The 16744-nt window shown below is 52.2% G+C and overlaps 1 protein-coding gene across 2 annotated transcripts in view; it reads right to left on the bottom strand.

Moving 5' to 3' along the window:
- Positions 1–16744, bottom strand: part of PEBP4 (phosphatidylethanolamine binding protein 4) — a 221470-nt gene that overhangs the window by 9083 nt on the left and 195643 nt on the right. For both annotated transcript variants that reach the window (XM_069575970.1, XM_069575971.1), the window contains exons 5-6: positions 6817–6862; positions 4427–4540 (exon numbers count right to left, since the gene is read on the bottom strand). In XM_069575970.1, coding sequence (XP_069432071.1) covers positions 4427–4540; positions 6817–6862 — 160 coding nt within the window. The remainder of the gene's footprint in view (positions 1–4426; positions 4541–6816; positions 6863–16744) is intronic.

The following is a 16744-nucleotide window of genomic DNA, read 5'->3' as shown; positions in this document are numbered from 1 at the left end:
CAAATGTCAGTGAAACTGGGTCATCCCTTGTCAGGGGCACCAGTTCAGGCTCTATCAGCCTCAGCATTCTCCTCCATTTAGGGTGTGGTCAAATGGCAACCCACTCCAGTATTCTTGCCTTGAGAACCCTGTGGATGGAGGAGCCTGGTGGGCTATGTCTGTGGGGTCGTGAAAATGTTGGACATGACTTGGAGAATGAACAACAACAACAACAACATGATTAAGTGATGTGACTGTCTCCCTCCACTCTCTCTGTGAGCTCCTAGTGTCTGCAGAGATTCTCCGGATTATTCCACACATCTGCAGTAGCAGGGGTGTACTTCCGTACCCACGGCACCCAGAATGGGGCCCCAAACACACTTGACACCAAGCGTCACCTGAGTGGACGCAGAAGGCACTGCTGAATCATGATGTGGAAAGTGGCACAGGGAGGAGGGAGCTGTGGAAAGGCAGGTGGGCCTAGAAGCGAGGTGGGCCCAGATCCTCTTCCAGCAGTGGTCCTGGTGGCCCTGGATCTGATAAAAGGCCTCTGTCCAGAAGCCCACAGGACTGGTGGTGGGGGGCTTCGTGCCCAGATTTGTCCAGTGAAACTGGCAGGTGGGCCAGTTCTGTGAGCCAGAAGCAAATCTGTTGAGGGTCATTCAGGGGTAGACCAACTAGACCAACCCCTTGTCTTGATAATGGAGATACTGAGGCCCAGGGAGGTGAGGTGGCTTGTCCAAGGACAGACAGTGGGCATTTGGATGTTGAGATTTCCCATCTGCTGACCCCTCGTATATCATCCTGGAGTCACAGGACAAAGAGGAATCCTGGAGAGGGTTGGGCCCCTGACCCTGAACAATGCCACCTCCCCCACCAATCCTGACCCCCAAAACAGTCATATAGGTTCAAGGAGAATAATCTCATGCTTCCTTCTCATTGAATCTTGTCATTCACAGCTAAGTCCCAGTGTGAGAGGCAACCCCAAAGGACTGAGTCATGTTAACCATCTCCTGTGGATGCCCTTCTACATGGGCTCTTGGATACTGACCTCTCCCCGCCAGCCTCTGGATGCTGTCTGTTCATCCAGGGGTCACTTGACCAGGGTTGGCTATGGCACACGTACCCTGGGACTCCCCACCTCCCTCAATGGAAAGAAAACTAGATCAAAGTAAGCCCCAGGGCCCGTGCTCATGGGCAAGGCCTCTTGTCCTGGACTCCTGAGGGCTGGTCCAGCTTGAGTGCCAAGAGACCCCCCAGCACTGTGCAAATGTTAGAGACTGCCTGGCCTTGGGAAATGCACACAAGTGGCTTCTGCTTTTGCAGTCAACCCTGGGCTCATCCACACCACACACCTCTAGGCCTCCAGTGGCCTCCTGTCCTCTCATTCTAGTCTGTGCTGCCCACTACTCTGGCACGGTCTTCTCTAAAGAGGGGCTTTTGTGTGTTATTCTTCACATGGGCAATCTCCAGTAGTTCTCTACGGCCCCCACCAAAGTCATGCCTGTGCTGGGCTTTGGAGACCCTCCATGACCTCCCACTTTCTCCTTTCATCACCATCACAGGGGGCCTCCTCACTTTTTATATTAAAAAAATTATTTATTTGTTTATTTTTGGCTGTGCTGGGTCTTCGCTGCCGCTCAGGCTTTTCTCTAGTTGTGGGGAGTGGGCTTCTCGTTGTGGCGGCTCGTCTTGCTTGGAGCAGAGTAAGATCCAGCATCTTGTTGCTCTAGGGAACACGGGCCTCAGTAGTTGTGGCTCCTGGGTTAGTTGTCCCACAGTATGTGGGATATTCCCGGACCAGGGATCAAACCTGTGTCCGTGCTGGCAGGCAGATTCCCAACCACTGGACCACCAGGGAAGCCCTTCTCACTTTTAAAAATGAGCTTTGCCTCTGCGGTTTCCCCAGTCCAGAGCACCCTTTTCCCCTTCACTCAAGGATTTGAATCTCTTCCTTCTCCAGGCCCAGCCTACTCTCGGCCTCCTCCAAGCGGCCTCAGGACACTGTGAATCTGAAGATCCAACCCTTTGTTTTCTAGATGAGGAAATCACGGCCCAGAGACATTAGCTGATTTGCTGAGAAGTCAAATCACTAGGTAGAGACTGAAAATCAATGTTTCCTCACCCTGCAGTGAAATACTTTTCACTCTTCCCAGCTGAAGAAGGTGTGTCATCCTGGAGGGAAAGGGAACCTGGAAAGGGACAGGACTGTCCCTAAGTCCACTGGAGCTCCGGTTGTCCTTCCAGCCAGAAACACACAATAAAGTGCTTAATTATAGGCTGCTCTGCATTGTTATTTGAGTGTTTCCAAAGGAGATTGTAAGCCCCTTGAGGGCAGGGAACTTTCCCTGTGCCCTGGATCGTTTTCCCTCCAAAGCCCTTAGCACGGGGCACATGGAAGACATCACATGGTGGGACTGGAACCTGGAAACTTTCATCTGCCAGAATAATTTTACCGTCTCCATTGCTGGCAGCAAACAAAACAGCATCTGGAAGCCAAAGGGATTCTGCCCGGTGGCAAGTCTGGTTCCAAAGTTTTCACAGAGATGGAAGGGGGGTTTCGGTGGGAGTACACAAAAAACCGTGGCTTTGGCAAAGATCCAAAGGGGACAAATAATGAGGTTCAGGCCCAATGGGCTTGCAGTTTCATTGCCTGCTGCTTCTGTCTTAGGAAAGGCACCGATGGCTCTGGAGGACAAGCTATGCAAGGGGTGGCAAAGGTCTTTGGTGCGCGCACCTGTCCTCCTCCTTCGCCCCTTTCGCAGCTCCTCTGGGCATTGCCTAATGCTCCTCCCAGCTGCATCCCTCTCTCACCCTGGAAGAGCACTTGGTCTGCTGGAGGCCCCCTCAGGAGACTGTCTGAGCATCAGCCTGTCCAGGGCACGGGCACTGAGGCCCTGATGTTTAATGTGGACCTCGAAGGCACTGTTTTCCTTTATTCGACTCCCGTGTCGCATAAACATTGTAGGCTGAGATGCTGGTTTCCAGCCCCCCTGGAAAACCCCAGTGCAGGACTGGTGGAAGGGGCTTCGTGATGAAACAGGGAACTGGAGAAACCGATCTTGGCCTGGGCAAGAAACATTTTTCTTTCCCTTCTCTCTTTGTATCCAAACTTGAAACCGTGTCTCTGGCAAAGCTGTTTGAACAGATTTACAGATTGGCGAGGCGCTGGGGGCACCTGGGAAAGGTTCACCGGTGGAAAGGTTGTACCAGCTCCACTTCCAGGGCGGCCTGGAGCCGCCTGTGATTGGTGGACCCTGCTCAGCACATCTCAAGGGCTCCACACTCCCCTCCTCTCCTCTGGGGCCTGAGGCAGGAGGCTTGTGACAATACCTTCTCTTCCCAGTGGGTGGAGGTTGGTTAGGATCACTGGGTGAGAGGAAATGGCTGATGACACCCACCCACCCACTCACTCTTCTGTCAGCCTGGGGGATGTGCCCTTTGTCCTCCCAAGTTGGCGTTCGTGCATTCCACATTCTCTTCCCTTCCCTAAAACGGGGTGTGAGACACACAGCACACAGGGATCACATTATTTCCCACCTTGAGGGGGCGTGGCCCTCACAGGGTCAGGTGAGTCACCTGTGACGTCGCATCTCAGTAGCCAGATGTCCCCCGCTCCTTCAGGGACCAAGCTCTGGTGGTAGGAGGACCAAGGCCACGCAGGCTGGGCTAACCACTGGGGAGCTGCGGGTTCTGGGTCCTCTGGAGAGTGCTGGGAGGGCTGCTCAGAGAAGCCAAAGAGGGGGCATGGCCAGGGATGTCTCTGCCCCACCACTGAGATGGCACAGAGCAATTAAGGACCGATGAAGACAGACCGGCAGGATGGCATTCCAGGGCCCTCTTGCCCAGATCAGACTCAATTACCGGGTACAATTATATGCAGAAGTGCTGTGGGGTAGCTGCCCGCACATGCCATTTGAAGCTACGGGGGGAGATGCTTCTTTCTCTGACTCTGGTTACCCACTTTGGGACCCTGCCTTATAGACCCACCTACCCAATTAAAGCCTCCATCAGGGATGATGGAACTGGCTTCTAGGGGGAGACCATGTCTGATGTCAACATCTCTTTTAGGACATTCATCCTGGTTTATTCTCAAGAGACACCACATCCTTTGACACTGGCCTCCAAGGCTCATGGACTTCCCTGGTGGCTCAGATGGTAAAGAATCTGCCTGCAAGTCAGGAGACCAGGGTTTGATCCCTGGGTCGGGGAGATCCCCCGGAGAAGGGAATGGCAACGAACTCCAGTATTCTTGCCTGGAGAATCCCATAGACAGAGGAGAATGGCAGGCTATAGTTCATGGAGTTGCAAAGAGTCAGACATGACTGAGCAACTAACACTCTAAGGCTCATGGGTAGACTTAAAGTCCCAACTTGCCCACAAATACTCGAACCAGTCACTTCCACCCCAGAATTCACTCCAGTTTTGAAGAATGGGAAGGTCTTACCTCGAGTTTTGTTTTCTTTGGGAGGGAGAGAGATGGTCCTTCCTTCCTGAAGATAGACAAAGAACTGGTAGCGATGTAAGCCACTGTGTGCTGGTGGGGAGGGAGGCTGGTAGGCTATGGGAAGAAAAAGGAGAGAGGGTGGGCTCCATGTGCCCCAGTACACAGGGGCTCCTGGCTGCTCTGGGCAGGGGGCAAAGAGTCAGTCTTGGTCCTTTTCATGGTCCTTGCTGACCTTCCTGAGGTCCCAGCTGTGTGTGGGGGTCCACATACTGCAGACCATCAGGCTTTATCTTGGGCAGAATCTCATCTTCAGTTGCTTCATTTAAGAAGCGCATTATTTGGGGTGGTGGGGGGAGGAGGACATGCGGGCAGGTTGAAAGTCTTGGGTGCTGGCCGGACTCTTGGGCCTTTCCGGACCAGTGGGTCTTGGTGTTGTCCCCTTTCTGCTTTGGTCTATCTTGATGGATTTCCTGCCTCAAGAGAAACCCCATCTTCCTCTGTGAGTGTGTTTGGCAGGGGATTTTTATTTATTTTCTCAGCATTTCCTTATGAACTCAATCCCCAAAGAAGCCAATTTCTTGGCTGGATCCGGAGGATCTGGAAGTGGTTACGGGAGTGGGTGGGACTCGGTTCAAAGGTTTGATCATGGAAGCTGTAGGATCTGGGTGCTTGGGGCACCGGGAGCTGACTCAGTCTCTTCCGGAGGAGAGTGCCCATCTCCCCTCCTTTTGGTCTTTGTGCGGGAGGCACTCTTTGTTGAGGGGGAGATGTGGTGTGGGGACATCTCTCATCCTTCCCCTAAGTTTATGCAGGGCCCCGGGGTTTTGCGGGTCGGACTTCTGCAGACTGTTCCAGCTGGGCCTCCTTCCAAGAGTGTGGTGTCTCTTTCCCACCCCTCTGCTCCCTTCATCTTTCTTTCCAAGGAACCAAGCATCTTCCGAGGGGTGGGTGGGATGGAGTGTTTGCAAGGATGCTGCTAGTGGGATGGAGCATTGGCACATGATGGCCACCTCCCTCTCCTGATCGTCAGTTAGACAAGAATCACTTGCTTCTCGGAGTGGTGGAAGTGTTCCTCACGGTGCGCTTCCTGCCACTGGCGTGCTCGCAGCCAGGGGAATTCCTGACTATTCATTCCTCCCTAGGTTTTTACATTGCAGAGCAGATGCGTGTGTGTGTGTGTGTGTGTGTGTGTGTGTGTGTGAACCCGAGGTCTGCCACAAGTCATGTGAGCTGTGTGAACCAAGGTCTACACTGTGTGGGTATGGGTTTTGCAGGAACTGGTGGGCATGTGTGCCCAGGCTATTTTGGAGGGTCTCTGCCAGTGTGTGCATGTGGGTACATTGACGCCTTTTTTTTTTTTTTTTTTTTACAAATGCTGCTGACCAGTGATGGATCTCAGTGGTTCCGTGCAGCTGGGAATTTGTCCTAGGGGGAGATGGAGATGGAAGCCCTTCTCACTAGGGTGTTCCTGAAGAAACTCTCCCTCTAAAAGTAGAGCTGAGAGTCATGAGGAGGAAGGGAATGGGACACATTTGTTGAGCTGCATTTTGGGGCTGGGCCCTGGCTAGGTGCTTTCCCATGTCACTAGTCATGAGTGTTAGTTGCTCAGCTGTGTCCAGCTCTTTGACCCCGTGGACTGTAGCCCGCCAGGTTCCTCTGTTCGTGGGATTCTCCAGGCAGGAATACTGGAGTGGGTTGTCACATCGCTGGAATCCTCTTCACGACTCGGGAAGGCAGGTATTATAGCCATTATCTAGATGAGAAAACTGGGGTTTTGAGCGATGAAGTCAGGCTGACAGTCAGTGGTGGAGCTGGGCTTTGAATCCGGGCCTGTCTGGTGCCCAAGTCTGTGTTGCTTCACCAAACCATGAAACTCGGTTGGTTTTTTTCTTGCTCAACACTTTGCCAGGGGTCAGCTCACCCCTGGAGCAGTTGCTTCAAGCTGAGTGGTGGGCCTGCTCTTGCTGGTGGATCCAAGAGGGAAGGGAGGCGGGGAGCTAGTGGTGAGGACGGGGGTGGGAAGAAGAGGGGATTGGAGAAAAGGGAGGTCCATACAGCTACATAGTAGGGCTGGGAGAGAGCAGGGAGGGGACCAAGCCCATCTGGGGGGCAGTTCTGGTTCCGGGTTCTGTCTCAGAAGAGCCCTGTAGGTTGATGTGGGCTCTATTTCTTACTGGTTGTGTGACATGGGGCAGGTGGGTCTATGCCTCAGTTTCCTCCTCTTTATAAAGGAGATGTTGATGGCAGTGACCTTAAAGGACAGTTGTGAAGATTAAATCAGAACATCCAAGTGAGCTCAGGGATCAGTGCTTCCCACACCGTGAAGCTGTATTGCTATGATGTTGTCATTGCCCTGGCTGGGGGGAGGGGCCCTGGAGGGTGTCACTCACGTGATAACTCCTGGCCCTGAATCTTCCCTATCTTCATGTCGGTGCCCTGAAAATAAGAGACAGGCACGGGCAAGAGTTACTCCCAGGGCAGCGGAAGGCCACACCATCCACTCAGTCCCAGTGGGCTCTGCTGAGTTCAGTCTTTCTCTCTGAGATAGCAGGATGGGAAAGGAGGAAGCGGTCTGACTGTCCTGGGGGATGCTGCTAGGACAGGCTGTGGGGTTTAGAATGGTGCCTCAGGGGGTCTGGGAGGGAGGACAGATACAGACATTGCTGGGGATGACCTGCTGGCGAGGCACGGACCCCCTGATCTATGCAGAGCCTGAGAGAACCCTTCTGGAAGAGACATTCCCCCCCCCCCCACCCTCCGTGCCCCCAGGCTGAGCCCAGGATGCACCTTTCAGTCTGTGGGTCTGGTTAAATTGAGTGCCTGGGCTGACCATGCTCACTGCTTGCCCATCCTCTAGGGCTCTCTTTGGGACCTTCAGAATACTCTGCCAACAGCTGCCTGAGCAGCCAGCAGGGCAAGGGAGGGCTGGAGGAGGCTGGACCGCCTGATTCTGAGGCTCAAGGGGACTCAGTCCACCATGCTGGGTGGCTGGGACAGCCTCAGTTTTCCCCTTCCCTTGCTCCCTTTGCCTTCCCCCTCCCCTCCACTCAGTGTCTGTGAGATAATGAGGTGATCCTGGGGGCGGGTGCTAATTACTGTTTGTGCAGGGCCGGGAGATGCTCAGATGAAAGGCACTGGAGCTGGGCCCCTGGGTCCGTGCCATGGCTCGGGGCCCCGGGCCATGCCAGGGAGTCCTGCGGCCCCTAGGTGTGGGGTTTTATAGCCTTAATGATGGTGATTAGTGTGGCTCTTCGCTGCTTCTGCCAACACCTAACTGTGCCCTAGCCACCTTTCCACCCAGCCCTGCTGGTGCGGCCCCTGCTCCGTACCCATGAGAGGAGGTGGGGGTGGGGTGGGGCCAGGGGAACATGCGATCTTTCTCCTCAGGTCTCTGCAGAGCTTCTCAGAGTCTGAGTGACCCAAACCCCAGTGTGGTTTCCTTTTTAGGGAATGCAAGCCCCGTTGCCTCAGACCCTCCATCCCCCTCCTGTTCTCCCCTTTAGGCTGCAGTTTGTCCAAGTTTGTGCCAGAATATCCCTCTCCCTCCCCTCCCCCTGCTTCTCCGTGTCCAGCTAGGTCACGTGTGGTGGGAAGAAGGGGCAGGAGACTGCAGAAGGATGGAGCCCATCTTTGAGCCCCACTTCCACTGTTTCCTGTGTGTCTTTTGACGTCCTTGCCCTCACCCTCACCCCATCTTGTTTGCTCAGTAGCACCCAGGTAGCCTTCTAATTCAGCCCCGATGGACCCAAGCTCTGCTTACCCCCTCTCCCCCAGTATCAGGCCAGGCCTTATCCAGGGCTGGCTTGAGACCCCGGTGTGGCCAGCAGCTGAGGTGCTGGGGTGGCAGGGTGTGTGGGGGAAACGGAGGCCCCTCCCCTGGATACCCTTCTCTCTCCCAGGAGAGGTGCGGAGGACCTGAGGTCTTCCAGTCGCTCTCTCCGAATAGCTCCCTGGCCTCTCTAGCAGGACTGAGAGGTGGGTGCTGAGGCCAGGGAAGCCCAGCCCAGCCTGGCCTCCCCTTCCTCCCAGCCTCCCCCTCATTCCTTCCCAAGTCAGCCCAGCCAGTGATTTGTTTAAACAAAACAATAGCAACCTAGGCCGGCTGTTTCAATTCCCCACAGGCTTGGGTCCCACCCAGAGTGATAAACAGGCCTCTCTCCTGGTGCAAGCACAGGGAGGGGGCGAGGGCGCGGTAGGCCCTGGGCCTGTAGGGTCAGAGCAGTGTGGAAAGTCTGATCGCAGCCTCCATGAGGGTGGGGAGGCTCTCCATCCCCTCCCTTTCACTCTGGGGAGTCTTTTTCTCCTCGGCAGGGGCCAGCTTGGCAAGGACACATGCAAACCCTTAGTAACACTGGCGGCCCTTCCTGCCTGCCTTCCCCTGCCCACTGCCCCTGAGATCGGCGGAGGCAGCTGCCAGGGGCCGTGAGCAGATGGCACTGATGGCCTGAAGAGCCTAGAGGGTCTCTCTGGACCCTCCTTGGACAGATGCTGATCCTTGTTGGCAGGAAAAGCACCATGGGAAGTTCTGAGAAAGGACCAAGCAGCAGAAGGGCCCCTGAGTGTGGTCAGCTCAGCTGGTATTTACTCAAGTTGGGTTGGGAATTGGCTAAGCTCCCCTTTGGCCATCAATCTTCCCTCACTGCTCTGTCCTTAGGGGCTTAACGTTTCTACCACAGAACTAACACCTGGTGGGGGCCTTAGCAAACCAGATCCAAGGGTGAGCAGGTTGAGTCCCCAAAAGAGATCAGACAATATGTCCAGCACCACAGGAGTGAGTGAGCGAATGCCAGAATGTTCTAGGAGGAGGGGGCCTCAGACCCTTTGAACTTGGACCCACAGTACCTCTTCTAAGACACTGTGACAATCCCATTCCTTCTCTAGGAGGTGTTTTTTGGGAAAAGTGAAAGGCTTAGTTGCTCAGTCGTGTCTGACTCTTTGCGAACCTGTGGACTCTAGCCCACCAGACTCCTCTGACTATGGGATTCTCCAGGCAAGGAAGGTGGAGTTGGTAGCCATTTCCTTCTCCAGGGGATCTTCCCAACATAGAGATTGAACCCAGGTCTCCTGCAATGTAGGCAATTTTTCACCATCTGAGCCACCCACCATTATGTGTTTATTTTTTTTGGCAGTACCCTGTGGCATGCAGGATCCTTGTTCCCTGACCAGGGATTGAACATGCACCCCTTTCATTGGAAGCATGGAGTCTTAACCACTGGACCACCAGGGGAGTCCCAGGAAGATCATTATTAATGTATACAGATATTAGCCAGCTAGTGGAGGACAGGGAGGCCTGGCGTGCTGCAGTCCGTGGGGCTGCAAAGAATCGGACTTGACTGGGTGGTTGAACAACATTACCTGGAGGACTGGGGCTCCTGTAGCAATGATTACGCACCCCGTCAACACTACCCCCATCCCATGTGTAACTATGAACTCTCCTACAGCATCATCATGGCTTGCAGTGTTGCACATCACCTTAGAAAGCTGGAAAGTCACTTTAGACAGCTGGAAAGCTCTGGAGACGGAGGAGATTCGGGGCAATTTTGAAGAGAAGAGGGAACTCTATTATCCAGAGGAGATGGGGCTGAGAGAAGTACCCTGAGAGTGGCAACAAGCTCAGCACTTGAGGGCCAGACCCCACCCCTGTCGAGTCTGAGCAGAGCAGAGCTTTGGCAGGAGAGCCTCAGGAGGGGAGGGGGTTCCTTTCACTCCCCACTACCCCCCTCTCGGCCCCCAGGCATGCTGCTCCTCTTTAAGACTGGCACAGACAAAACTTCCTTTCCTTAACTATAGCTAAGACAGCCGGGCATTTTCAAAAGGAACCTGTCTGGATGTGGATTCTTAAAAAGGAAATAATGACAGAAATTACACACAGCATGAAAATAGTTGGATTGCTAATCCTCAAGAACACTGAGAAGTCCGGGATGGGTTTTCTCAGATTTCAGTATGGGAGCACCAGAGGTGTTTGGTCAGTGAGCTTAGGAGGATGTCCTGGGCCCTTCTAAGTCACAGGGAACTGGTGGCTTTGGGACAGCAGCTTCTTTCCTCATCAGCATCCTCTGGAAATGCGGAACCCAACACTCAGCATCCTCTTAGCAGGGGGAGGGGAGCAGGAGGTGGGAAATTGCTGAGTTGGACCCTTGAATGCTCGGGATATAAGACACTCTCCCCTCTTTCTTAGATTCTGGTGCTTGATGTGTGCATACGTACATCCATGTGTGTGTAAATGTGCGTGTGTGTGCATGAAGGGTGTGTACAGAGCTGGCTGGCATACAAACCAACACATACTATTCTAGTCACAGAGAAGAAGCTCAACTCTGTGGACCCTATGGAGGAATTTCCTGGTTTATAGAACATGAGACTTTCCTTCCAGCTCTCTCCCACCTCAGAACCCATCGTGTCTTGTTGAGCTAGTTTGAAACTGACATGTGAGATGTTTAAGAAGAGCTGAGGCTCGACAGGGAGTTGCAGCAACCTCATTTCACGGACCAGGGTGATGCAGGCTGTCTCAGAAAGGGTTGTTCTGACTGGGGCTTGTCTCAGGGCAAGTAAAGAACACAGTGCTGGGCTTTCCTGGTGGCTCAGAGGTAAAGAATCCACCTTGCGAATGCAGGAGACACGGGTTCGATCCCTGATCCAGGAAGACCCCACATGCCATGGAGCAACTAAGCCTGAGCACCACAACTGCTGAGCCTGTGCTCTGGAGCCGGGGAGCCCCAATTACTGAGCCCGTGTGCTCTAGAGTAAGCCTGTACTCTGCAACAGGGGAAGCCTCTGCAGTGAGAAGCCCGAGTACCGCAGCTGCAGAGTAGCCCCTGGTCGCCACAACTAGAGAAAAGCCTGAGCAGCAACAAAGACCCAGCACAGCCTAAATAAATAAACAAAATTATTTTAAAAACCCACACAGTGCTGGAAGCTGACAGCTGCCCCCCATCCCATCTTACATTTGTAACGAGCTTTTAGTATTTATTCTCCAGGGTACTGTCCAATCAATGGATCTGACAGCAGCTCTTGTATGGGAAGGGCAGAGATTGGTCTCCCCATTTGACTGGAGAGAAACCCAGAGAAGCTTCAGCTTCTCAAGGGCAGGGGCTGTATCCTTTCCATCTTTGTGGCTCTCAAGATACTTGGCACATAGGAGGGGTATTAGATGTTCTCAGTGCCCTGGCCCATGCCCTGGCTCTCTGGCTCCGGCTTCAACCTGTTTCTCCTGGTCCCAGGGCCAGTACCAGCCTCCAGAGCTTGCTTCACCCCCAACCCCCATGCATCAGGGCAGATGTGCTGGGGTGTTAAAGTTCCCTGGCAATAGCTCTTAACCAATGACTGATGGGAATTGGTGTATAAGTGCTCCAGGAATCTACAGTGGAACTTGCATGCTCACGAATCTTCCTTTTCCTGTCTTCAGTTCAGTTCAGTTCAGTCGCTCAGTCATGTCCGACTCTTTGCGACCAGGCCTCCCAGTCCATCACCAACTCCCGGAGTCCACTCAGACTTACATCCATCGAGTCCGTGATGCCATCCAGCCATCTCATCCTGGGTCATCCCCTTCTCCTCCTGCCCTCAATCCCTCCCAGGATCAGAGTCTTTTCCAATGAGTCAACTCTTCACATGAGGTGTCCAAAGTACTGGAGCTTCAGCTTTAGCATCATTCCTTCCAAAGAAATCCCAGGGTTGATCTCCTTCAGAATGGACTGGTTGGATCTCCTTGCAGTCCAAGGGACTCTCAAGAGTCTTCTCCAACACCACAGTTCAAAAGCATCAATTCTTCGGTGCTCAGCCTTCTTCACAGTCCAAATCTCACATCCATACATGACCACAGGAAAAACCATAGCCTTGACTAGACGGACCTTAGTCAGCAAAGTAATGTCTCTGCTTTTGAATATACTATCTAGGTTGGTCATAACTTTTCTTCCAAGGAGTCTTTTAATTTCATGGCTGCAGTCACCATCTGCAGTGATTTTGGAGCCCCAAAAAATAAAGTCTGACACTGTTTCCACTGTTTCCCCATCTATTTCCCATGAAGTGATGGGACCAGATGCCATGATCTTCGTTTTCTGAATGTTGAGCTTTAAGCCACTGCCTAACTAGTGCTCTCTTGTGTCCCCAGCAAAATAAACTATTTGTGCTGAAATACTTGTCTCAGGCTCTGCTTCTGGGGGACCCCAAGCTAAGACAGCTTTAAGGGTCCAATAGACATTTGGAGATGAATGAAGGCTTTGTCTTTCAGAGGTGGCTGACTTTTAAAAAAATTTTCATTTACTTATTTTTGGCGGTGTTGTCTTAGTTGTGGTACGTGGGCTTCTCTCTGGTTGTGGAGTGCCATCTCAGTAGCTGTGGCGTGCAGGCTTAGTTGCCCAGTGGCATGTGGAATCTCAGTTCCCTGACCAGGAATCAAACCTTCATCCCTTGCATTGAAAGGCAGAGTCTTAACCACTGGACCACCAGGGAAGTCCCTTGGTCCTAGCCTCTTCTGATGAGACCACACTGCTGCTGTCTGGAGCTGGATCCTTCTGCCTTCTCAGGCCAGGCCCCAGAGTTCCCTGACAGAATTGGTCCCTGACATACTGTGTAGGTGCTAAGTCACGTTAGTCATGTCTGACTCTTGCGTCCCCGTGGACTGTAGCCCGCCAGGCTCCTCTGTGCGTGGAATTTCCCAGGTAAGAATACTGAAGTGGGTTGCCATTTCCTCCTACAGTGGATTTTCCCAATGCAGGGATAGGACCCTGAAATATTAAACCCTTGGAAAGCCACAAGCAGGTGAGCCATCTAGATGAAAGTCACCTCAGTCCTTTGTTTCTTGTCCCCTTGGGTACAACCAGAGAGCCATGTTCCCTGAGAATGGAGGGTCCAGAGACACCCCCTCCCCCAGCCACGTGAGCCCCTTAGGTAAGGGCCCTGTGAGGCATGGTGGCCAGATTTGGGTAGTGAGGTCTGGAGGGCAGGGCAGGAGTCTGGTTCAGCGCTGCTCTCAGGAGGGAAGCTGGTCCCACTTCCTCACTTCCCTTCAATGACCTCCAGGCAACCGCCCACCCAACTGGGCATCCATGGAGGTCCCAGGTACTTGGGCTTGCTGAACCCCTGAGCAGAGGGTCCGCGGCACATTTCTGAGATGATGATTTAATCTCTTCATCCACCTCTTCCCATCAGGGTGGGAAGATGCACTTCTCCTGCCTGGCTTCAAACCTCCATCAGAGTAGGAAGTTTTACTCTGTGATCTCTGGGTCGGAGGGTGGAGTGCCCATCGAGAGGGTCCTGAACTTGAAAGGTGAGGTATAGAAGGGTGTCACGCAGATAAGGGAGAGCAGAGGGAGAAACGAGCAAAACAGAGCACTTGGGGTGCAGATGGGGGAATGGAAAAGAAGGGAAAATAGGACAGAGTTCCAGGCTCTGACACTGGCACTGAACAAGATGCTCCTTGCTGTCTGCACAGCTGCCTGCAAGTTGCCAAATGGCAAGCGATCTAAGAAAAGGCACAAGATTGGAAAGTGCTACCCAGCAATCTATGGATTCTGCAGTCCACAAGCGGTTAAGTGAGTGGTAGGCACTGACAGTTCCTGGTATCCAAGGTCCCCCAGGGCTGTGGCTGCCAGGCCTCCTAACACCCTCCTGGAGAGGACCCAGCCAGGGAGATTATGCCTGCTCCAAGGAGAAGCCTGCGATCCATTAATCCTGTGGCCTGCTTTTTTGCCCTAGGGCTGGGAAAAGGCGGGCTGGCCATTGAGGCGGGTGGAATAGAATCCGTGGGAAGTGGTAAGAAGGAAGCACAGACCTGAGCCCTCCAGGGAGCTAAGTGCTTACAGACTCGAGGGTGTAGGGTGGCCAATTTTTCTTTGCACCAGTTTCCCTCAAGAAATGTCAGCATCAGGAACCTGATAGACTTCTTTCTGGCATCTTTAAGGATAGGGCGGTTGTATGACGAATTTCATCATTAGAAAATGCCCACAGATGGCCAGCAAATTCTGGTATATCACACCAACTGGCAACAGGACCCTTGCGTTTTGATTTCTAGTTTGGCTTCAAATCTGGAGTCAGTTACTTTCCTGTATCTCCAGATGCCAAAATGGGTTGGGGCGAGGTAGGGTGTGGCTGGTGTGCTTCTTGGAGTAAGCAGTTACCCGGATGGGAGGGACTTCATCTCTCTCCACGTCTCTGGGTTAAGAGGCAAGATTTCCCAAGGCCAGGGTCAAGGTTGCTTGTCTCTAACAAGTACAGGTTGTCCAAGTCTTTTGTTCCAGGTCACGTGGAGGTGCACGTGGTTTCCAAAGAAGCCACTCTGTCTTGCACCTGTGTGTATGTGACAGTATTGAGCATAGATTTGGCCCCAAGGGACGCTGGCTGGGGAGATGGGTAGATTCAATGAATGAGAAGGCCTGTGAAATAGGAATTAAGACACATTTTATGGTATTGAGGAATACATGATCTAGTGGGGCAGACATACTGTCAAAGAAATAACTGTATTATACATCTAAATAATTGCAGTCTATAGGAAATCCTGGAAGAGGATAGAAGAAGGAAATTGCAACTGCTTGGGTTAGTGATCAGGGAAAGCTATTGAAAGGAGGCAGTACTCCACCTGGGCTTTGAAGGGTGTGTAGGAGTTTTCCAATTTTCTAGTGGACTGGATAGGGGAAGAAAGGGGCATTTTAAGTTGAGGAAGTTGCATGAGCAATGTATAAATATGTAAACAAGGCATGAAAAGAACAGGTGGGTCTGGAAGAAGCTCAAGTTAAGGCTTGAAATGTAGGCTTGAAATGTAAGCTTCAGTGGCTGGCAATGCTTCTGATATCTGAGAATCGAAGCCATCAGCAACACAAACTTTGGGTCCACAGACCCCAGGCAAGACTTTTGCTGTTTTCCGCATACTCAGCAACTGTGTCCCAGGAGCCTCATTGAAGTGGGCTGGTCAGCTGCCTCTCTGGCCAAGAAAGAATCTGGGTGGGACTAGGCTTTGGGACATGGCCCACATGGCAGGTCAGATCTAGCTGGAGCTGCACCCTGTGACCATGGCCTCACTCAGAGCAGGTGAGTATGGGACCCACGAACTCCAGCCCATCCCCATTGCAGACTGTTACTTTTTCAGTTTTAGGTCCTGAAAGTATAATATGTTCCTTACAAAAAAAAATTTAACACTCAGGAAAAAAAAAAAAAAAAACTAGAGAGAGAAAGAATCCCTGGGATCACTCTGCATAGAGATAATGGCCCTGAGAACATCAGGGCTCCCTTCTTTGCATTTGGGTCCCAAAGCTTCTTGTTACACAAGTGTCAGCTTCGAGCCTGTTATCCCTTCTGGGGTCGGCATTGGCTGGATGCCCATCTCCTTGGGGAAAATTTCCCTAGTCGCTCTGAGTCTCTGAAGCTCAGAGACTGTTTTGGACCTCAGGAGATGGTGGACTGCCCCCCTCTTTGACCCTGGCCTGCTACAGGTCACCCATTCTCTGGATGTAGCATCAAGGTAGGGTTAGGAGGAGAGTGGGAAGGAAAAAACAAGTAAAGAACTCAATGTAGGGTCTCATTAAACCAGTCCCACTTAGAAACAGTCAAGAAATATTAAGATAGATTGAGAGCGAGAGCAAATATCGTGAGTTGATAGCGAGATATAATTATTATGCGTCAGTGTCAGCTTAGGCTAAAGACTGCCATTCCCAGACACACGGAACAAACACAGAAGCTTTCGGTACCAACAACAGGTTGCCAGAATGCTTCATTTATTTGAACTAATGTAGGGAATTGGGTATTTTTCATAAGAACATTTCCCTGATCTCTCAGATCTTATATTTTTAACTCCCCAACTCCTTTCATTTTAACTATTATATCTTGGATAGTGATCTTATTAAAACACTAGTTCTCATGTTCTTCAACACACACACGCACACATACACACACATGGAGAATACCTTCTGTGATTTTAAACACCATGGTGGTATATTCACAGTGAATAAACAATTTTGCACTGTGTAACAACACAAGACTGCAATGTTCAAAAATAAATACAAAGAACGGGCCATTCAGCCTTCCGCCTGCTCCAACCTCCTCTAGGTCCAATAATTTAATATAGATGTCACGGTCAGTACATAAAGACAGGGGAACCACCTCCTGCGGGGCACCTACAATGAGGCAGGCATTTTGCCAGCATCTTGGTGCAAGTTAGCTCACTCCAGTCCCTGCCTTGTAGCCCATTTGCTGCTAAGGAGACCACCCCCCACCATTGGGAGAATGGAAGTCCTCAATCCTGCTGAGAGAGCCGAGCTTCGTGGTCTGTTGTCTGGCGCTGCAAGAACCAGGGATTTGGTGCCATGGGGTTAAAGCATGGATCAGTGACTG

This window comes from Ovis canadensis, chromosome 2 (genome assembly GCF_042477335.2).
Source record: "Ovis canadensis isolate MfBH-ARS-UI-01 breed Bighorn chromosome 2, ARS-UI_OviCan_v2, whole genome shotgun sequence".
NCBI classification, from domain to species: domain Eukaryota; kingdom Metazoa; phylum Chordata; class Mammalia; order Artiodactyla; family Bovidae; genus Ovis; species Ovis canadensis.
The sequence above is the reverse complement of the archived record's forward strand: the minus strand, read 5'-3'. Positions and strand labels throughout refer to the sequence as shown.